The following is a 23,966-nucleotide window of genomic DNA, read 5'->3' on the forward strand; positions in this document are numbered from 1 at the left end:
TTTCAGTATAATAGCACAGAGGCTGTCCACTTATCTGGAAAGGAACAAGTACATTGATACATCTGTACAGAAAGCAGGCATTCCTGGTTTCTCTGGTTGCCTGGAACATACTAGTATGATTTGGCACCAGATCCAAACAGCTAAGAAGGACAAGAGATAGACCTCTATGTCATCTTCCTCGACTTGGCCAATGCCTTTGGCCCAGTTCCCATGAACCTCTGGGAATCCTTCAACATTTTCCACGCCACCAGAACCCATCACTACACTGGTAAAGGCCTATTTCCAAGACCTGCAATTGTGTTTCACAACACCTGACTTCACAACAACATGGCAGCGCTTGGAAGTAGGCATAATGGCAGGCTGTACAATTCCTCCTCTGGCCTTCACTTATGGCCATGGAAGTCATCATCAGGGGCATCGAGATGGGTGGTCGGGTGGTGAGAGAACCAAGGAAGGGCTCCGTCTCCCACCTATCCGAGCATACATGGATGACATGACTACACTGGACCACCACTGCAGCACCAGGCGGCTACTTGCAAAACTGCAGGATAACATCAAGTGGGCACGGATGAAAATCAAGCCAAGCAAATCTCGAAGCATCTCCATAGTCAAGGGACAGCTTAAAGATGTGAGGTTCTGCATTGAGATGACCCGATACCAACGGTGTCTGAGCAACCCATCAAGAGCCTGGGTAGATGGTACAACGAAAGCCTCCGGGATAAAGATCAAGTGCAGCAAGTAAGGCAGGACATCGCCGACGGTCTTGAGAACATCAACAAGACCCTACTGCCTGGGAGGCTCAAGCTCTGGTGCCTACAGTTTGACCCTCCCGGATAATGTGGCCACTCACCGTCTATGAGGTCCCAATAACAACAGTGGAGAAGATGGAGCGAACCATTACCTCATACGTGAAGAAATGGCTGGGTGTCCCACGATGCCTGAGTAACATCGGCCTCTATGGCAAAGGGGTCCTTGAACTACCTCTACAAGTCTAACGGAGGAGTACAAGTGCTCTAAAGTAAGACTTCAGATGACATTGAAGGACTCCAAAGACCAGACCATTAGCAAGGCTGCACCTCCCCTACAAACTGGACGGAAATGGACATCATCCAATGCTGTGCAGCAAGCAACATCAGCCCTGAGACACCAAGACATTGTGGGGAATATCCAGCATGGAAGAGGAGGCTTTGGCCTGGCAGCAAGCAAACCAACGTTCCATAAGGCAACAACATCTGAACGCAGGAAGCTGGTGGTCGAGGAGGTGCGCAGACAGGAGGAGACTGCAAGAAGTGCAAAGGCTGTCTCTCTTGCTAAACAAGGGCAATGGACGCGGTGGGAAGGCCTGGAGAGGAGAAAGATCAACTGGAGTGAGCTTTGGCAAATGGAGGCAAGCAACATCAGCTTCATCATAAGAGCTGTTTATGATGTGCTTCCATCACCAAAAATCTACATCAATGGTATGGCGAGGACTCGACCTGCCCCCTCTGCCCAGCTCCAGCGACTCTCAGGCATATAATGACAGGTTGCAAGACCAGCCTCTCACAAGGCCGCTACACCTGGAGGCACAATCAGGTCCTCAAGAGCCTGGCTGCAGCACTTGAGACCAAGAGGAGTGCAACCAATTCATTACCTCCAAAAACAAGCAATCCCGTCAAAACAACAACATTCATCCGGGAGGGACAGAAAAGGCCCAAGTATCCTCCTACAAAGCCAGAAACTGGACACCTAGCTATGGCCCGGGACTGGAAGATGCTTGTCGATATTGGCCAGCAACTCATTTTTCCACCTGAGATTGCTTCTACCAACCTTAGGCCAGACATGGTACTCTGGTCCCCTTCACGAAAGGCTGTGTACATCATAGAGCTCACAGTCCCGTGGGAAAACTCTGTTGAAGAGGCCTACGAACGTAAGAAACTGCGTTACACAGAGTTGGCAGCAGACGCAACTCAGCGTGGCTGGAATGCAAAAGTCTGGCCAGTTGAAGTGGGATGCAGAGGATTCGTGGCTTCTTCCATCATCAGGTTGCTGAAAGAACTTGGAATCCATGGACAGGCTCTGCGGCAGACCGTCAGAGCAGTTTCTCAAGCAGCTGAAAGAGGTAGCCAGTGGATCTGGATCAAACGGAAGGACCCTTGCTGGGCTATAACTTCATGACCCCTCACCCCCACCTGAGAACTCAATTCAGATCCCTCCAACTTGAGGAGGGCATATGAGGTATGCGGTCAGCTGTATGGCTGGCTCAGAGAAGAGGACGCCCTGCCTTGCACAGTCCTGTGGGACATCTTAATTGGGCATGGGACACAAGCCAAGGCTTGATCACCCTTTAGCTGGCCACCTTTGATGAGGGTGTTTAGTGATTAAAGGCCGAAACACCCACTGATTCGAAGGCACACTACTGAGGATGTGTCCCAAAATTGACATCTTACCCCAGTCTAAGAAATAAACCTCCCATGCCACTCTGTCAACATCACGGCAAATCTCATGCGAGTGCATTCCATCTATTGGCACAATGGACAGTTTTTAACATCTCGTCCCGTGTTTTATGATTCTGATTATCTGGACCAGTCCAGTGACTGCTGTGAAAGGACAGCTGACAACATAGGAAAGTCTGTGTGACAGCTTGGAGAGACAGCTGACCGGAGGGAATAGACCCCACTGGGGCTGTCATGGGTTAGCTACCCATGTTGGCAGTCTCCGACGCTGTTTCAGTATGTTGGAGACACCCGCTAAGTGCTACTGAAAGTCAACAAAGGAACATACCCCTAGAGCCTGCGAGAGCTGGGGCGCAAGATGGCTCAACGACTGATCACACGGTTACGGACCCAGGAACGGAAACGACTACGAGTAGGAACACAGCACATGAGACAACCATAACAGCAGCAGGACACACACTTCAGGTGTGCAGCTGTGGTTGGGAGAGAGTAACATCGGCAAGGGGGTTAAGGATCCATCAAGGGAGGAAAAGGTGCTTGTTAGAGAAGCAGAGACAGGGACCTCGCATTGACCAGTACTTCTTACGAAGCAGCCAGTCAAATCAGTCGAATGAAGCACAGCGACGGGACGCAAACCAAAGTTCGCAGAGCATCAGCACCCCTGTAACTGAGGAGGATAACACAAGCACAGAAATGCCGGTGGATGAACTTACCCAACCACAGAGACCTCTAAAGAGGAAAAGATCAAAGGGCACAGACCGAGTGTGAAGTGGCCCAAAGCCGTTGAAAAGAGAGAGTGGGAAACAATCAACAACGACCTGACAAAAATCTTGGAACAACAGGTAGGAAAAGCAGAGAAAAAGCTTGAAAGGATGGGAGACATTATCTACCACTACGGAGAAGAGCGCTTTGGCGTAAACGAAAGGAGAAGTGGCAAGACACCTCCCGCGCCAGCCAAATCTAGGAGACAGCAGGAGATCGAGATACTTGTCAGAGAGAGAAGGCAGCTGAGGAAGCAGTGGAAGAAGGCCTCTGATGCAGAGAGAGAAGGTCTCATGCTACTCCAAGCAGACATTAAATGTCGGCTGGCAACCTTGCGAAGAGCGGAAAACTTAAGGAAACTTCGTAGGAAGAAGGAACACTCAAGAACACGGTTCTATAAAAACCCCTTTAAGTTTGTCAAAGATCTCTTCGCAAAGGAAAAGTGCGGAATCCTAAAAACTACAAAGCCTGAACTGGAAGAACATCTGGAAAAGGTCCACCAGGACATGAAAAGGCATGAGCAGATAATCATCCCACATGACATCCCACCTATTCAACCACCAGAATTCAATCTGACACTGACCCTCCAAAATGGAGGGAAGTAGAGAACGTTGTCCGAAGAGCAAGAGCGGCCTCGGCTCCTGGGCCTAATGGAGTACCATACAAGCTCTACAAGAACGCCCCGGATGTTCTACGCTTTCTTTGGAGGCTCATGAGGATAGTGTGGCAGAAGGAAATAATACCAAAGGCATGGCGAAGGGCTGGTGGTGTGCTAATCCCGAAAGAGAAGGATGCGACAGACATCAGTCAATTCCGACCAATCTCCCTTCTCAACGTCGAAGGGAAGATCTTTTTCAGTATAATAGCACAGAGGCTGTCCACTTATCTGGAAAGGAACAAGTACATTGATACATCTGTACAGAAAGCAGGCATTCCTGGTTTCTCTGGTTGCCTGGAACATACTAGTATGATTTGGCACCAGATCCAAACAGCTAAGAAGGACAAGAGAGACCTCTATGTCATCTTCCTCGACTTGGCCAATGCCTTTGGCTCAGTTCCCCATGAACTCCTCTGGGAATCCTTCAACATTTTCCACGTACCAGAACCCATCACTACACTGGTAAAGGCCTATTTCCAAGACCTGCAATTGTGTTTCACAACACCTGACTTCACAACAACATGGCAGCGCTTGGAAGTAGGCATAATGGCAGGCTGTACAATTTCTCCTCTGGCCTTCACTATGGCCATGGAAGTCATCATCAGGGCATCGAGATGGGTGGTCGGTGGTGAGAGAACTAAGGAAGGGCTCCGTCTCCCACCTATCCGAGCATACATGGATGACATGACTACACTGACCACCACTGCAGCATGCACCAGGCGGCTACTTGCAAAACTGCAGGATAACATCAAGTGGGCACGGATGAAAATCAAGCCAAGCAAATCTCGAAGCATCTCCATAGTCAAGGGACAGCTTAAAGATGTGAGGTTCTGCATTGGAGATGACCCGATACCAACGGTGTCTGAGCAACCCATCAAGAGCCTGGGTAGATGGTACAACGAAAGCCTCCGGGATAAAGATCAAGTGCAGCAAGTAAGGCAGGACATCGCCGACGGTCTTGAGAACATCAACAAGACCCTACTGCCTGGGAGGCTCAAGCTCTGGTGCCTACAGTTTGGACTTCTCCCCCGGATAATGTGGCCACTCACCGTCTATGAGGTCCCAATAACAACAGTGGAGAAGATGGAGCGAACCATTACCTCATACGTGAAGAAATGGCTGGGTGTCCCACGATGCCTGAGTAACATCGGCCTCTATGGCAAAGGGGTCCTTGAACTACCTCTTACAAGTCTAACGGAGGAGTACAAGTGCTCTAAAGTAAGACTTCAGATGACATTGAAGGACTCCAAAGACCAGACCATTAGCAAGGCTGCACCTCCCCTACAAACTGGACGGAAATGGACATCATCCAATGCTGTGCAGCAAGCAACATCAGCCCTGAGACACCAAGACATTGTGGGGAATATCCAGCATGGAAGAGGAGGCTTTGGCCTGGCAGCAAGCAAACCAACGTTCCATAAGGCAACAACATCTGAACGCAGGAAGCTGGTGGTCGAGGAGGTGCGCAGACAGGAGGAGACTGCAAGAAGTGCAAAGGCTGTCTCTCTTGCTAAACAAGGGCAATGGACGCGGTGGGAAGGCCTGGAGAGGAGAAAGATCAACTGGAGTGAGCTTTGGCAAATGGAGGCAAGCAACATCAGCTTCATCATAAGAGCTGTTTATGATGTGCTTCCATCACCAAAAAATCTACATCAATGGTATGGCGAGGACTCGACCTGCCCCCTCTGCCCAGCTCCAGCGACTCTCAGGCATATAATGACAGGTTGCAAGACCAGCCTCTCACAAGGCCGCTACACCTGGAGGCACAATCAGGTCCTCAAGAGCCTGGCTGCAGCACTTGAGACCAAGAGGAGTGCAACCAATTCATTACCTCCAAAAACAAGCAATCCCGTCAAAACAACAACATTCATCCGGGAGGGACAGAAAAGGCCCAAGTATCCTCCTACAAAGCCAGAAACTGGACACCTAGCTATGGCCCGGGACTGGAAGATGCTTGTCGATATTGGCCAGCAACTCATTTTTCCACCTGAGATTGCTTCTACCAACCTTAGGCCAGACATGGTACTCTGGTCCCCTTCACGAAAGGCTGTGTACATCATAGAGCTCACAGTCCCGTGGGAAAACTCTGTTGAAGAGGCCTACGAACGTAAGAAACTGCGTTACACAGAGTTGGCAGCAGACGCAACTCAGCGTGGCTGGAATGCAAAAGTCTGGCCAGTTGAAGTGGGATGCAGAGGATTCGTGGCTTCTTCCATCATCAGGTTGCTGAAAGAACTTGGAATCCATGGACAGGCTCTGCGGCAGACCGTCAGAGCAGTTTCTCAAGCAGCTGAAAGAGGTAGCCAGTGGATCTGGATCAAACGGAAGGACCCTTGCTGGGCTATAACTTCATGACCCCTCACCCCCACCTGAGAACTCAATTCAGATCCCTCCAACTTGAGGAGGGCATATGAGGTATGCGGTCAGCTGTATGGCTGGCTCAGAGAAGAGGACGCCCCTGCCTTGCACAGTCCTGTGGGACATCTTAATTGGGCATGGGACACAAGCTAAGGCTTGATCACCCTTTAGCTGGCCACCTTTGATGAGGGTGTTTAGTGATTAAAGGCCGAAACACCCACTGATTCGAAGGCACACTACTGAGGATGTGTCCCAAAATTGACATCTTACCCCAGTCTAAGAAATAAACCTCCCATGCCACTCTGTCAACATCACGGCAAATCTCATGCGAGTGCATTCCATCTATTGGCACAATGGACAGTTTTTAACATCTCGTCCCGTGTTTTATGATTCAGTGATGGTAAAATCCCACATCCCTTGTCAGGCACAGTTATATAGTGAGTATGGTTACATGTTGACAGACACTCGGATCATATGAGATGGTAAGAGGTAATACTCACAGACTGGGGTTGATGGCTTCTGTGATGAATCGGCCCACTAGTGAATAAGGGTCCATGCCTGCATAGAGCTGGTTGAAGAAGAGAGGATGTCCTGCACATACAAACACACAAGGTTTTGAGGATTCATCATATCGTGTTTTGGGGTCTGGCTGGACCAGGCTAGGTGCTAGACACAGCAGCTCAGATGTCAGGGGCTGGGAGGGTTAAGAGGCTAGGTGCTAGACACAGCAGCTCAGATGTCAGGGGCTGGGAGGGTTAAGAGGCTAGGTGCTAGACACAGCAGCTCAGATGTCAGGGGCTGGGAGGGTTAATAGGCTAGGTGCTAGACACAGCAGCTCAGATGTCAGGGGCTGGGAGGGTTAAGAGGCTAGATGCTAGACACAGCAGCTCAGATGTCAGGGGCTGGGAGGGTTAAGAGGCTAGGTGCTAGACACAGCAGCTCAGATGTCAGGGGCTGGGAGGGTTAAGAGGCTAGGTGCTAGACACAGCAGCTCAGATGTCAGGGGCTGGGAGGGTTAAGAGGCTAGGTGCTAGACACAGCAGCTCAGATGTCAGGGGCTGGGAGGGTTAAGAGGCTAGGTGCTAGACACAGCAGCTCAGATGTCAGGGGCTGGGAGGTTAAGAGGCTAGGTGCTAGACACAGCAGCTCAGATGTCAGGGGCTGGGAGGGTTAAGAGGCTAGGTGCTAGACACAGCAGCTCAGATGTCAGGGGCTGGGAGGGTTAAGAGGCTAGGTGCTAGACACAGCAGCTCAGATGTCAGGGGCTGGGAGGGTTAAGAGGCTAGGTGCTAGACACAGCAGCTCAGATGTCAGGGGCTGGGAGGGTTAAGAGGCTAGGTGCTAGACTCGCCTCCCTACCACTGAGGAAGTACAGCTCCCGCTCAGCCCAGTCAAAACTGTTCGCTGCCCTGGCCCCCCAATGGTGGAACAAACTCCCTCACGACGCCAGGACAGCGGAGTCAATCACCACCTTCCGGAGACACCTGAAACCCCACCTCTTTAAGGAATACCTAGGATAGGATAAGTAATCCCTCTCACCCCCCTAAGTTTTAGATGCACTATTGTTAAGTGACTGTCCCACTGGATGTCATAAGGTGAATGCACCAATTTGTAAGTCGCTCTGGATAAGAGCGTCTGCTAAATGACTTAAATGTAAATGTAAATGTAGACACAGCAGCTCAGATGTCAGGGGCTGGGAGGGTTAAGAGGCTAGGTGCTAGACACAGCAGCTCAGATGTCAGGGGCTGGGAGGGTTAAGAGGCTAGGTGCTAGACACAGCAGCTCAGATGTCAGGGGGCTGGGAGGGTTAAGAGGCTAGGTGCTAGACACAGCAGCTCAGATGTCAGGGGCTGGGAGGGTTAAGAGGCTAGGTGCTAGACACAGCAGCTCAGATGTCAGGGGCTGGGAGGGTTAAGAGGCTAGGTGCTAGACACAGCAGCTCAGATGTCAGGGGCTGGGAGGGTTAAGAGGCTAGGTGCTAGACACAGCAGCTCAGATGTCAGGGGCTGGGAGGGTTAAGAGGCTAGGTGCTAGACACAGCAGCTCAGATGTCAGGGGCTGGGAGGGTTAAGAGGCTAGGTGCTAGACACAGCAGCTCAGATGTCAGGGGCTGGGAGGGTTAAGAGGCTAGGTGCTAGACACAGCAGCTCAGATGTCAGGGGCTGGGAGGGTTAAGAGGCTAGGTGCTAGACACAGCAGCTCAGATGTCAGGGGCTGGGAGGGTTAAGAGGCTAGGTGCTAGACACAGCAGCTCAGATGTCAGGGGCTGGGAGGGTTAAGAGGCTAGGTGCTAGACACAGCAGCTCAGATGTCAGGGGCTGGGAGGGTTAAAATTCCCGGGATCAGGAGAGAATAAGCAAGAAAATTAACATACTTTCAACCAGGATTTCTGGAAAAGCTGGGAATGTTGGGGAAGTTAACAGGAGGAGCTACTGTTGCTAGCTTGATAATTTACTGCCTGGGTTGGATAGGGATCGGTTAGTGTATCTAGCGTGAGTACAGTTGGTAGAGCATGGTGTTTTCCAACGCCAGGATTGTGGGTTCGATTCCCATCTGTAAAATGTGACTGTAAAGATCTGCTAAAAATATGGTATTTAGTACAGTAACCCTTCCCTAATGTTAGCTAACTTTAACCTTACCCTAATGTTAGCTAACTTTAACCCTAACCTAATGGTATCTAACTTTAACCCTAACCTAATGGTATCTAACTTTAACCCTAACCTAATGGTATCTAACTTTAACCCTAACCTAATGGTAGCTGACTTTAACCCTTCCCTAATGTTAGCTAACTTTAACCTTACCCTAATGTTAGCTAACTTTAACCCTAACCTAATGGTAGCTGACTTTAACCCTAACCTAATGTTAGCTAACTTTAACCTTACCTAATGTTAGCTAACTTTAACCCTAACCTAATGTTAGCTAACTTTAACCCTAACCTAATGGTAGCTGACTTTAACCTCACCCTAATGTTAGCTGACTTTAACCCTAACCTAATGTTAGCTAACTTTAACCTTACCTAATATTAGCTAACTTTAACCCTAAAGTTAGCTAACTTTAACCCTTCCCGAATGTTAGCTAACTTTAACCCTAAACTAATGGTAGCTGACTTTAACCCTAACCTAATGTTAGCTAACTTTAACCCTACCCTAATGGTAGCTGACTTGAACCCTTCCCTAATGTTAGCTAACTTTAACCCTAACCTAATGGTAGCTGACTTTAACCCTAACCTAATGTTAGCTGACTTTAACCCTAACCTAATGTTAGCTAACTTTAACCCTTCCCTGATGTTAGCTGACTTTAACCCTAACCTAATGGTAGCTAACTTTAACCCTAACCTAATGTTAGCTGACTTTAACCCTAACCTAATGTTAGCTGACTTTAACCCTAACCTAATGGTAGCTGACTTTAACCCTAACCTAATGTTAGCTGACTTTAACCCTAACCTAATGTTATCTGACTTTAACCCTAACCTAATGGTAGCTAACTGGGGGGTGGTTAGAGTTTGAAGGTCAGTTGGTTGATAGACCTGGTTGACAGGGTTTTACATTTGGAGTCTGGCTCGACCGGGCTAGGTGGGGTCAAGGGATCTCAGATGTCAGGGGCTGGGAGGTTTAAGGGGCCGGGAGAGTTAAGGGCCTAGGACGGTTAAGAGGCTTGGAGGGGTATTAAGGATGGGCTACTGTCGCTATCTTGATGATTAACAGCCTGGGTTGGATAGGATAGCGCTGGGGGAAGGGTTTAGGATTGAGCTGTTTCCTATCAGTCTTGACACTATCGTATGGCGAAGGAGATACTCTGGGCTGGAGAGTTAGAAGGTTAAGGTTTAGGACAGGTTTGGGATGAAGTTCATTGGTCTCTTTTAAAGAGGGTTTTGAAAGTCAGGGTTTGGCTGAGGTCTGGGGGGTTAGATTTTAAATCGGGGTTGAGCTGGGTCCTTACCGGTCTTGACACTGTACCGGATGGCATCCCGACAGCGCTGCAGTATCTGGGGATGTGCCTCGCCTCCTTCCCTCAGCTCTAGGTCTAATAGGTCCTTCAGCTGCTCCGGAGAGCGCCACTCGCACACCTGTTACATGGGAAGGAAGGAAATAGACTTTTACCGTGCTCCGGGACCGCGCAAATTAGAGCACGGGATGCTGGGAGTATGATGAGTCCATATCAAAGTTGGCAAAAACGGAGCACGGAGGGCACATCTCGAATGCGTACTCCGTTTGTACATATTTCTGAAGAGTACATCGACGCAAGCTACAACGGAAAGTATGCACAGAAATATGATGCAACCGTGTTAAAAATTATGCAACATTTCTTGAAATCAATGGCGGACATTAACTGAGCTGAAGACAGAGAAAGTACACTCCGACTTCGGAATGAAATGTTGCCTCTTCACATCTCATATGTCGGCTGACTACAATATTTTATTTATTTATCTTGATACGTTAATAAATACATGCTGTGTTCATTTTTGCTGTGTTTACCTGCCTACAATACCCACTGTAGTGTGTGTAAATCGCAAGCCCATAGTAAGTCAATAGGGCTAACTGTCTTGCTACTACTGTTAGCTAGCCACAGAGAATTGTTAGCTAGCTAGCAACCCACAAAGACTTGACTGACATCTGAAACGTTTTGCTTTGTGTATATCCTGTTTGGTCTCTATTGTTGTATTGTCCTGGTTGGAAGAAGGGTCAGTGAATGGGGAGGTGCAGCGTGAGGTAATACAGTAGGGGGGAGGAGCAGCGTGAGGTAATACAGTAGGGGGAGGAGCAGCGTGAGGTAATACAGTAGGGGGAGGAGCAGCGTGAGGTAATACAGTAGGGAGAGGAGCACCGTGAGGTAATACAGTAGGCGGAGGAGCAGCGTGAGGTAATACAGTAGGGGAGGTGCAGCGTGAGGTAATACAGTAGGGGAGGAGCAGCGTGAGGTAATACAGTAGGGGGAGGTGCAGCGTGAGGTAATACAGTAGGGGAGGAGCAGCGTGAGGTAATACAGTAGGGGGAGGTGAGTGTGAGGTAATACAGTAGGGTGAGGAGCAGCGTGAGGTAATACAGTAGGGGAGGAGCAGCGTGAGGTAATACAGTAGGGGGAGGAGCAGCGTGAGGTAATACAGTAGGGGGAGGAGCAGCGTGAGGTAATACAGTAGGGGAGGAGCAGCGTGAGGTAATACAGTAGGGGGAGGAGCAGCGTGAGGTAATACAGTAGGGGAGGAGCAGCGTGAGGTAATACAGTAGGGGGAGGAGCAGCGTGAGGTAATACAGTAGGGGGAGGAGCAGTGTGAGGTAATACAGTAGGGGGAGGAGCAGCGTGAGGTAGTACAGTAGGCGGAGGAACAGCGTGAGGTAATACAGTAGGGGGAGGAGCAGCGTGAGGTAATACAGTAGGGGGAGGAGCAGCGTGAGGTAATACAGTAGGGGGAGGAGCAGCGTGAGGTAGTACAGTAGGCGGAGGAGCAGCGTGAGGTAATACAGTAGGGGGAGGTGCAGCGTGAGGTAATACAGTAGGGGGAGGAGCAGCGTGAGGTAATACAGTAGGGGGAGGAGCAGCGTGAGGTAATACAGTAGGGGGAGGAGCAGCGTGAGGTAATACAGTAGGGGGAGGAGCAGCGTGAGGTAATACAGTAGGGGAGGTGCAGCGTGAGGTAATACAGTAGGGGTGAAAGCATCTCAAATGTAATACTCTATGTGTTCTCCACACTCTCATCCTCACAAGAATGTACTCAAGAGAACGTGGTCTTAAAATGCACTCAGAGCATGAGCGTATGGAGCGCGGTAGGTAGTGTGCATATTGATAAACACCCTTCAAGCTACATAGTGAAAATGGTGCCATTTCAGACTGTTCCCTCCACTAGATGTTTGTTTACCTTATCCTTGACGTCAGACAAACTACCTGGGCCTATTCATAGTAGGGGGGAGGGGTCAATGCAAATAGTAGGGGGGAGGGGTCAATGCAAATAGTAGGGGGAGGGGTCAATGCAAATAGTAGGGGAGGGGTCAATGCAAATAGTAGGGGGAGGGGTCAATGCAAATAGTAGGGGGAGGGGTCAATGCAAATAGTGTGGGGGGGGGGGGGGGTCAATGCAAATAGTGGGGGGGGGGGTCCATGCAAATAGTGGGGGAGGGGTCCATGCAAATAGTGGGGGGGGGGTCAATGCAAATAGTGGGGTGAGGGGTCAATGCAAATAGGCAAATAGTAGGGGGAGGGGGCCATGCAAATAGTGGGGGGAGGGGGCCATGCTAATAGTGGGGGAGGGGCCATGCAAATAGTGGGGGGGGTCAATGCAAATAGTGGGGGGACGGGTCAATGAAAATAGTGGAGGGGAGCCATTTACCTGATACATTCTGATACAGGTCCATGTCCTATTGTTTGAACAATAAACTGCAGGAATCCGGTTATACTTCACAACAGATCTCATTTTCCTTTGTGCATCCTGGGACTGGAAAGTGCAAAGTGTGAGAAATAAAATAGTGAAAAGAGGTGTTTACCTTCTCCTTGACGTCAGTAGCCTTCCAGACGGCCTCCTCCATGATGATGGGCATGGCGTCTCTGAGGAAGCTCTCTGCTTCCCGGATGTCCAGCGTGGGGCCGTTCAGAGTCACCCCGTCCACAAGCACTGGGGGCCGCTTCCCCTTGGGCTCCGCGGGGCTCGCTGAGGCCTTACTAGAGGTATCTGGGGGGGGGTAGGAGATAACAGACAGTAATGTCAATACTAGAGGTATCTGGGGGTAGGAGATAACAGACAGTAATGTCAATACTATAGGTATCTGGGGGGTAGGAGATAGCAGACAGTAATGTCAATACTAGAGGTATCTGGGGGGGGTAGGAGATAACAGACAGTAATGTCAATACTAGAGGTATCTGGGGGTAGGAGATAACAGACAGTAATGTCAATACTAGAGGTATCTGGGGGGGGTAGCAGACAGATAACAGACAGTAATGTCAGTACTAGAGGTATCTGGGGGGGTAGGAGATAACAGACAGTAATGTCAGTACTAGAGGTATCTGGGGGGGTAGGAGATAACAGACAGTAATGTCAATACTAGAGGTATCTGGGGGTAGGAGATAACAGACAGTATGTCATGTCAATACTAGAGGTATCTGGGGGGTAGGAGATAACAGACAGTAATGTCAATACTAGAGGTATCTGGGGGTAGGAGATAACAGACAGTAATGTCAATACTAGAGGTATCTGGGGGGGTAGGAGATAACAGACAGTAATGTCAATACTAGAGGTATCTGGGGGTAGGAGATAGCAGACAGTAATGTCAATACTAGAGGTATCTGGGGGTAGGAGATAGCAGACAGTAATGTCAATACTAGAGGTATCTGGGGGTAGGAGATAACAGACAGTAATGTCAATACTAGAGGTATCTGGGGGGTAGGAGATAACAGACAGTAATGTGTCAGGTATCTGGGGGTAGGAGATAACAGAGAGTAATGTATACTAGAGGTATCTGGGGGTAGGAGATAACAGACAGTAAGTACTAATCTGGGGGTAGGAGATCAGACAGTAATGTCAATACTAGAGGTATCTGGGGGGTAGGAGATAACAGACAGTAATGGTACTAGAGGTATCTGGGGGGTAGGAGATAACAGACAGTAATGTCAATACTAGAGGTATCTGGGGGGTAGGAGATAACAGACAGTAATGTCAATACTAGAGGTATCTGGGGGTAGGAGATAACAGACAGTAATGTCAATACTAGAGGTATCTGGGGGTAGGAGATAACAGACAGTAATGTCAATACTAGAGGTATCTGGGGGGTAGGAGATAACAGACAGTAATGTCAGTAATGATCAAGTAATGTCTACTAGAGGTATCTGGGGGGGTAGGAGATAACAGACAGTAATGTCAAATGTATCTGGGGTCAGACAGTAATGTCAATACTAGAGGTATCTGGGGGTAGGAGATAACAGACAGTAATATCAGTACTAGAGGTATCTGGGGGTAGGAGATAACAGACAGTAATGTCAATACTAGAGGTATCTGGGGGGGGTAGGAGATAGGTATCTGGGGGTAGGAGACAGTAATGTCAATACTAGAGGTATCTGGGGGTAGGAGATAACAGACAGTAATGTCAGGTACTAGAGGTATCTGGGGGTAGGAGATAACAGACAGTAATGTCAATACTAGAGGTATCTGGGGGTAGGAGATAACAGATAGTAATGTCAGTACTAGAGGTATCTGGGGGGGTAGGAGATAACAGACAGTAATGTCAATACTAGAGGTATCTGGGGGTAGAGATAACAGACAGTAATGTAACAGTATCTGGGGGTAGGAGATAACAGACAGTAATGTCAAGGTACTAGAGAGTAATGTCAATACTATCTGGGGGTAGGAGATAACAGACAGTAATGTCAATACTAGAGGTATCTGGGGGTAGGAGATAACAGACAGTAATGTCAATATGTATCTGGGGTGTAGGAGATAGCAGAGAGTAATGTCAATACTAGAGGTATCTGGGGGTAGGAGATAACAGACAGTAATGTCGGTACTAGAGGTATCTGGGGGTAGGAGATAACAGACAGTAATGTCAATACTAGAGGTATCTGGGGGTAGGAGATAACAGACAGTAATGTCAATACTAGAGGTATCTGGGGGTAGGTGATAACAGACAGTAATGTCAATACTAGAGGTATCTGGGGGGGGGTAGGAGATAACAGACAGTAATGTCAATACTAGAGGTATCTGGGGGTAGGAGATAACAGACAGTAATGTCAATACTAGAGGTATCTGGGGGTAGGAGATAACAGACAGTAATGGTACTAGAGGTATCTGGGGGGTAGGAGATAACAGACAGTAATGTCAATACTAGAGGTATCTGGGGGTAGGAGATAACAGACAGTAATGTCAATACTAGAGGTATCTGGGGGTAGGAGATAACAGACAGTAATGTCAATACTAGAGGTATCTGGGGGTAGGAGATAACAGACAGTAATGTCAATACTAGAGGTATCTGGGGGGGGTAGGAGATAACAGATAGTAATGTCAATACTAGAGGTATCTGGGGGTAGGAGATAACAGACAGTAATGTCAATACTAGAGGTATCTGGGGGTAGGAGTATCTGGGGGTAGGAGATAACAGACAGTAATGTCAATACTAGAGGTATCTGGGGGTAGGAGATAACAGACAGTAATGTCAATACTAGAGGTACTGGGGGTAGGAGATAGTAATGTATCTGGGGGGTAGGAGATAACAGACAGTAATGTCAATACTAGAGGTATCTGGGGGTAGGAGATAACAGACAGTAATGTCAATACTAGAGGTATCTGGGGGTAGGAGATAACAGACAGTAATGTCGGTACTAGAGGTATCTGGGGGTAGGAGATAACAGAGAGTAATGTCAATACTATAGGTATCTGGGGTAGGAGATAACAGACAGTAATGTCAGTACTAGAGGTATCTGGGGGTAGGAGATAACAGACAGTAATGTCAATACTAGAGGTATCTGGGGGTAGGAGATAACAGACAGTAATGTCAATACTAGGGTATCTGGGGGTAGGAGATAACAGACAGTAATGTCAATCAGTATCTGGAGGTAGGAGATAACAGACAGTAATGTCAATCTAGAGGTATCTGGGGGTAGGAGATAACAGACAGTAATGTCGGTACTAGAGGTATCTGGGGGTAGGAGATAACAGACAGTAATGTCAATACTAGAGGTATCTGGGGGTAGGAGATAACAGACAGTAATGTCAATACTAGAGGTATCTGGGGGTAGGAGATAACAGACAGTAATGGAGGTATCTGGGGGTAGGAGATAACAGACAGTAATGTCAGTACTAGAGGTATCTGGGGGTAGGAGATAACAGACAGTAATGTCAATACTAGAGGTATCTGGGGGTAGGAGATAACAGACAGTAATGTCAATACTAGAGGTATCTGGGGGTAGGAGATAACAGACAGTAATGTCAATACTAGAGGTATCTGGGGGTAGGAGATAACAGACAGTAATATCAGTACTAGAGGTATCTGGGGGTAGGAGATAACAGATAGTAATGTCAATACTAGAGGTATCTGGGGGTAGGAGATAACAGACAGTAATGTCAATACTAGAGGTACTAGAGGTATCTGGGGGGGTAGGAGATAACAGACAGTAATGTCAATACTAGAGGTATCTGGGGGTAGGAGATAACAGACAGTAATGTCAATACTAGAGGTATCTGGGGGTAGGAGATAACAGACAGTAATGTCAATACTAGAGGTATCTGGGGTGTAGGAGATAGCAGAGAGTAATGTCAATACTAGAGGTATCTGGGGGGGGTAGGAGATAACAGACAGTAATGTCAATACTAGAGGTATCTGGGGGTAGGAGATAACAGACAGTAATGTCAATACTAGAGGTATCTGGGGGTAGGAGATAGCAGACAGTAATGTCAATACTAGGGTATCTGGGGGAGGAGATAACAGACAGTAATGTCGGTACTAGAGGTATCTGGGGGTAGGAGATAACAGATAGTAATGTCAATACTAGAGGTATCTGGGGTAGGAGATAACAGACAGTAATGTCAATACTAGAGGTATCTGGGGGGTAGGTGATAACAGACAGTAAAGTCAATACTAGAGGTATCTGGGGGTAGGAGATAACAGACAGTAATGTCAATACTAGAGTTATCTGGGGGTAGGAGATAACAGACAGTAATGTCAATACTAGAGGTATCTGGGGGTAGGAGATAACAGACAGTAATGTCAGTACTAGAGGTATCTGGGGGTAGGAGATAACAGACAGTAATGTCAATACTAGAGGTATCTGGGGGTAGGAGATAACAGACAGTAATGTCAATACTAGAGGTATCTGGGGGTAGGAGATAACAGACAGTAATGTCAATACTAGAGGTATCTGGGGGTAGGAGATAACAGACAGTAATGTCAATACTAGAGGTATCTGGGGGTAGGAGATAACAGACAGTAATGTCAATACTAGAGGTATCTGGGGGTAGGAGATAACAGACAGTAATGTCAATACTAGAGGTATCTGGGGGTAGGAGATAACAGACAGTAATGTCAATACTAGAGGTATCTGGGGGTAGGATGATAACAGACAGTAAGTCAATACTGTATCTGGGGGTAGGAGATAACAGACAGTAATGTCAATACTAGAGGTATCTGGGGGTAGGAGATAACAGACAGTAATGTCAATACTAGAGGTATCTGGGGTAGGAGATAACAGACAGTAATGTCAATCAGGTATCTGGGGGTAGGAGATAACAGAGTAATGTCAATACTGTATCTGGGGGGGGGTAGGAGATAACAGACAGTAATGTCAATACTAGAGGTATCTGGGGGTAGGAGATAACAGACAGTAATGTCAATACTAGAGGTATCTGGGGGTAGGAGATAACAGTAATATCAGTACTAGAATATCTGGGGGTAGGAGATAGAGGTATCTGGGGGTAGGAGATAACAGACAGTAATGTCAATACTAGAGGTATCTGGGGGTAGGAGATAACAGACAGTAATGTCAGTACTAGAGGTATCTGGGGGTAGGAGATAACAGACAGTAATGTCAATACTAGAGGTATCTGGGGGTAGGAGATAACAGACAGTAATGTCAGTACTAGAGGTATCTGGGGGTAGGAGATAACAGACAGTAATGTCAATACTAGAGGTATCTGGGGGGTAGGTGATAACAGACAGTAATGTCAATACTAGAGGTATCTGGGGGTAGGAGATAACAGACAGTAATGTCAATACTAGAGGTATCTGGGGGTAGGAGATAACAGACAGTAATATCAGGTATCTGGGGGTAGGAGATAACAGACAGTAATGTCAATACTAGAGGTATCTGGGGGTAGGAGATAACAGACAGTAATGTCAATACTAGAGGTATCTGGGGGTAGGAGATAACAGACAGTAATGTCAATACTAGAGGTATCTGGGGGTAGGAGATAACAGACAGTAATGTCAATACTAGAGGTATCTGGGGGTAGGAGATCACAGTAATGTCAATACTAGAGGTATCTGGGGGTAGGAGATAACAGACAGTAATGTCAATACTAGAGGTATCTGGGGGTAGGAGATAACAGACAGTAATGTCAATACTAGAGGTATCTGGGGGTAGGAGATAACAGACAGTAATGTCAATACTAGAGGTATCTGGGGGTAGGAGATAACAGACAGTAATGTCAATACTAGAGGTATCTGGGGGTAGGAGATAACAGACAGTAATGTCAATACTAGAGGTATCTGGGGTAGGAGATAACAGACAGTAATGTCAATACTAGAGGTATCTGGGGGTAGGAGATAGCAGACAGTAATGTCAATACTAGAGGTATCTGGGGGTAGGAGATAACAGACAGTAATGTCAATACTAGGTATCTGGGGGTAGGAGATAACAGACAGTAATATCAGTACTAGAGGTATCTGGGGTAGGAGATAACAGACAGTAATATCAGTACTAGAGGTATCTGGGGGTAGGAGATAACAGACAGTAATATCAGTACTAGAGGTATCTGGGGGTAGGAGATAACAGACAGTAATATCAGTACTAGAGGTATCTGGGGGTAGGAGATAACAGACAGTAATGTCAGTACTAGAGGTATCTGGGGGGGGGGGTAGGAGATAACAGACAGTAATATCAGTACTAGAGGTATCTGGGGGTAGGAGATAACAGACAGTAATGTCAATACTAGAGGAATTGATAGAGGGTCAGATGGAGATAACAGGTCAGTTCACAGTTCTGGTGGTCTCTCTTGCTGGGTCTTACTAGGGGTCTCTCTTGCTGGGTCTTACTAGGGGTCTCTCTTGCTGGGCTCTTACTAGGGGTCTCTCCTGCTGGGTTCTTACTAGGGGTCTCTCCTGCTGGGTTCTTACTAGGGGTCTCTCTTGCTGGGGTCTTACTAGGGGTCTCTCTTGCTGGGGTCTTACTAGGGGTCTCTCTTGCTGGGTCTTACTAGGGGTCTCTCCTGCTGGGGTCTTACTTTGGGTCTCTCCTGCTGGGGTCTTACTAGGGGTCTCTCTTGCTGGGTCTTACTAGGGGTCTCTCTTGCTGGGCTCTTACTAGGGGTCTCTCCTGCTGGGTTCTTACTAGGGGTCTCTCTTGCTGGGGTCTTACTAGGGGTCTCTCTTGCTGGGGTCTTACTAGGGGTCTCTCTTGCTGGGTCGTACTAGGGGTCTCTCCTGCTGGGGTCTTACTAGGGGTCTCTCCTGCTGGGGTCTTACTAGGGTCTCTCTTGCTGGGTCTTACTAGGGGTCTCTGGGGTCTTACTAGGGTCTCTCTTGCTGGGTCTTACTAGGGCTCTCTCTTGCTGGGTCTTACTAGGGGTCTCTGGGGGTCTTACTAGGGGTCTCTCCTGCTGGGGTCTTACTAGGGGTCTCTCCTGCTGGGGTCTTACTAGGGGTCTCTCTTGCTGGGTCTTACTAGGGGTCTCTCCTGCTGGGGTCTTACTAGGGGTCTCTGGGGGTCTTACTAGGGGTCTCTCTGGTGGGCTCTCTTGCTGTGGTCTTACTAGGGGTCTCTAGTGGTTCAACAAGTTATTTTGTGATTTTATTTCACCTTTATTTAACAGAGAGTGGTGTCAATACTTTGTCAGCACAACAGCACTTCTTGGATGACACACTTGAACAGGTACATCCAGTCCAATCACAGCCAGACTACAGCTGACTAGGGGTCTCTGGGTCAGAGAAACACTGCTACTGTAGATGGCCCTCTAGGACAGCTGACTAGGGGTCTCTGGGTCAGAGAAACACTGCTACTGTAGATGGCCTTCTAGGACAGCTGACTAGGGGTCTCTGGGTCAGAGAAACACTGCTACTGTAGATGGCCCTCTAGGACAGCTGACTAGGGGTCTCTGGGTCAGAGAAACACTGCTACTGTAGATGGCCCTCTAGGACAGCTGACTAGGGGTCTCTGGGTCAGAGAAACACTGCTACTGTAGATGGCCCTCTAGGACAGCTGACTAGGGGTCTCTGGGTCAGAGAAACACTGCTACTGTAGATGGCCCTCTAGGACAGCTGACTAGGGGTCTCTGGGTCAGAGAAACACTGCTACTGTAGATGGCCTTCTAGGACAGCTGACTAGGGGTCTCTGGGTCAGAGAAACACTGCTACTGTAGATGGCCTTCTAGGACAGCTGACTAGGGGTCTCTGGGTCAGAGAAACACTGCTACTGTAGATGGCCCTCTAGGACAGCTGACTAGGGGTCTCTGGGTCAGAGAAACACTGCTACTGTAGATGGCCCTCTAGGACAGCTGACTAGGGGTCTCTGGGTCAGAGAAACCCTGCTACTGTAGATGGCCCTCTAGGACAGCTGACTAGGGGTCTCTGGGTCAGAGAAACACTGCTACTGTAGATGGCCCTCTAGGACAGCTGACTAGGGGTCTCTGGGTCAGAGAAACACTGCTACTGTAGATGGCCCTCTAGGACAGCTGACTAGGGGTCTCTGGGTCAGAGAAACACTGCTACTGTAGATGGCCTTCTAGGACAGCTGACTAGGGGTCTCTGGGTCAGAGAAACACTGCTACTGTAGATGGCCCTCTAGGACAGCTGACTAGGGGTCTCTGGGTCAGAGAAACACTGCTACTGTAGATGGCCTTCTAGGACAGCTGACTAGGGGTCTCTGGGTCAGAGAAACACTGCTACTGTAGATGGCCCTCTAGGACAGCTGACTAGGGGTCTCTGGGTCAGATAAACACTGCTACTGTAGATGGCCTTCTAGGACAGCTGACTAGGGGTCTCTGGGTCAGAGAAACACTGCTACTGTAGATGGCCTTCTAGGACAGCTGACTAGGGGTCTCTGGGTCAGAGAAACACTGCTACTGTAGATGGCCCTCTAGGACAGCTGACTAGGGGTCTCTGGGTCAGATAAACACTGCTACTGTAGATGGCCTTCTAGGACAGCTGACTAGGGGTCTCTGGGTCAGAGAAACACTGCTACTGTAGATGGCCCTCTAGGACAGCTGACTAGGGGTCTCTGGGTCAGAGAAACACTGCTACTGTAGATGGCCCTCTAGGACAGCTGACTAGGGGTCTCTGGGTCAGAGAAACACTGCTACTGTAGATGGCCTTCTAGGACAGCTGACTAGGGGTCTCTGGGTCAGAGAAACACTGCTACTGTAGATGGCCCTCTAGGACAGCTGACTAGGGTCTCTGGGTCAGAGAAACACTGCTACTGTAGATGGCCTTCTAGGACAGTTGACTAGGGGTCTCTGGGTCAGAGAAACACTGCTACTGTAGATGGCCTTCTAGGACAGCTGACTAGGGGTCTCTGGGTCAGAGAAACACTGCTACTGTAGATGGCCTTCTAGGACAGCTGACTAGGGGTCTCTGGGTCAGAGAAACACTGCTACTGTAGATGGCCTTCTAGGACAGCTGACTAGGGGTCTCTGGGTCAGAGAAACACTGCTACTGTAGATGGCCTTCTAGGACAGCTGACTAGGGGTCTCTGGGTCAGAGAAACACTGCTACTGTAGATGGCCCTCTAGGACAGTTGACTAGGGGTCTCTGGGTCAGGGAAACACTGCTACTGTAGATGGCCCTCTAGGACAGCTGCCTAGGGGTCTCTGGGTCAGAGAAACCTTGCTACTGTAGATGGCCCTCTAGGACAGCTTTAACACTGCTACTGTAGATATATCCCAAAAGGCATCCTATTCTTGTGCACTACTTTTGAGCACGGGCCCTGGTCATAAGTGCACTACGTAGGGAATATGGAGGCCATTTAGGACGCAAAGCCTGTAACTCGAGCCTTATTTCAGCTGTGATGCATTCTGTAAGCTCACCCTTATTTATTGACGTCTCCGGTTGGCTAAGGGTGTTACAAGAATGTGCACCGCTCATTCCTGACCGACCACAGACTGGGGCTGCAACTCAAATGGCCCTGGTCTAAAGTAGTGCACTATATGGTGAATACGGTGCCAACCAGGCCACACACGGACAATAATGACAGACATGATATAACGGTCATCCACGTTATACTCTTTATAGCCTATAGCCTAGCATACGCTGTCCAATAACCTGCAACACGGAACGCTGCATGCATGAAACACGCTGCTTACTGCACTACTGGCGCACCTTGCAGCGCCTGGCCAGTTGGTTCACGCTACCGCAGAAGGGCAGACAGTCTTACTGTGCGTTCTGTGACAGACCGGCTCTTTATTTTTTTCCCCAACATAACAAGTTAGGCTACTGATACAAATAACGTGTTTTTTTAAAACAATTAAGTGTTAATTGTATCTACTTATTACGCAAAGGGGTATTCTATTCAATACCTCCGCAGAGAGACACCTTGCCAGGGCGACTTTCCCCGCTGCCCATCTTCGGGAGAACTGTGCGCTGAGCAGCGAGTGAACAGGTAACGCCTGACCCGATCAGATAGAGTGAACAGGTAACGCCTGACCCGATCAGATCGAGTGAACAGGTAACGCCTGACCCGACCAGATAGAGTGAACAGGTAACGCCTGACCCGACCAGATAGAGTGAACAGGTAACGCCTGACCCGACCAGATAGAGTGAACAGGTAACGCCTGACCCGACCAGATAGAGTGAACAGGTAACGCCTGACCCGACCAGATAGAGTGAACAGGTAACGCCTGACCCGACCAGATAGAGGGCGCTGGGTGGCATTATAGAACACTGATGTAAATCCATTCTTAAGGCCATTGTGACAACTTCTATTCTCCAGGCAAAACGCACTAAAATGTGCCCGTATTTTTATTTTTTATTTTTTATTTTGAGAGAACAGTAAACATTTCAATTCGGGATATAGCTAATGATAATCAATATATATATATATATTTGCAAATAACATGAAACGCTCCTGTATTTGCCTCACAAACATGTAATAACGAATGAATAAGAGAAATAGCAGAGTCCAACATACCGTTCATTTGTCTTTCATTCGTCGGCGCCATTGTTCATTTATGGTTTAATTGATTGGTCTCAAAAAGCTCTGTTCTTCCAGCTAAAATTGTTTAAATAATGTTTGGAGATAAACTAGAATGTCTCCTTTATAGACCAAGAATGTCTTTAACATGGTGACGTCGCGCCCCGTGGGCAAGGTTGGGCCATCCTTGTTCCTGGCGGGTTGCCTGGGCGTCATGGAAGAACACTGGCTGATTACAGTAAAGAGTCGAGAAGAATCAAGTTGCCCAATTATTTTCTCTCTGCACTGTTGCCGCGAGGCCACGGTTTCACTGCATCAGAGCGTTTGTGTTTGTGTCGTTTTGAAATGGAGAGCGGAGCAAGTGGAGAGCTCTGATGACTGGGGAGGGAGAGAGGATACGTGTTCTCTTGTTGACATTCATACCTATATGTTACACTTTAGAAGAGTTGAAACATTTATGCTATTTTATTAGGGCAATATATTTCCTATGTGGAATATTTTCAATTTAGAATTTGAGAATTCTGTATTTTTCCCCGAAGACATAAACATAGAGAAGTGACTCATCATCTTGCATATAGCAAGTGTTGGCATCTGTTGATGGCTTGTATTTCTCCATGAGTAAGACGTTTGACATCAACTTTCTAGGTATCATCGTGTATTTTGTAGTTAGGCCTGCCGTTAGTAATTTCCGTTTGCTGTTTTTTGTTGTAAAAAAAAAAAAATCAGTGACGATACAGTTAGCTATGATGCAATAATAATAATAGGTATTGTTATATTTAATTTGTAGAGCGCATTTCCCATGCTCATTGCGCATCTGTAGACATGAATAAAGGTCAGTGGCATTAAACCCCGAGCTAAGTAAGCTGATACTAGATCTGTTCATAAGTGCAACTCGTAGTACAGTGTCATGCTAAGAATCAGATCTAGGGGACCTCTAGTGGCTG

General features: G+C 48.0%; 1 protein-coding gene across 1 annotated transcript; it reads right to left on the reverse strand.

Annotated features, from left to right (window-relative positions):
- Positions 1-6,710: 6,710 nt before the first annotated feature.
- On the reverse strand, positions 6,711-23,343 carry LOC124022056 (acidic amino acid decarboxylase GADL1-like; the record flags this gene model as incomplete). The annotated part of the gene is made up of 4 exons (XM_046337109.1): positions 23,020-23,343; positions 12,687-12,871; positions 10,150-10,276; positions 6,711-6,801 (listed from the first exon to the last, which is right to left on the reverse strand). Coding segments are annotated over exons 1-4 (434 nt in total), but the record flags the coding sequence as incomplete, so codon positions are not given.
- Positions 23,344-23,966: the final 623 nt, after the last annotated feature.

The sequence above is a fragment of the Oncorhynchus gorbuscha genome, unplaced genomic scaffold (assembly GCF_021184085.1).
Source record: "Oncorhynchus gorbuscha isolate QuinsamMale2020 ecotype Even-year unplaced genomic scaffold, OgorEven_v1.0 Un_scaffold_1283, whole genome shotgun sequence".
NCBI classification, from domain to species: domain Eukaryota; kingdom Metazoa; phylum Chordata; class Actinopteri; order Salmoniformes; family Salmonidae; genus Oncorhynchus; species Oncorhynchus gorbuscha.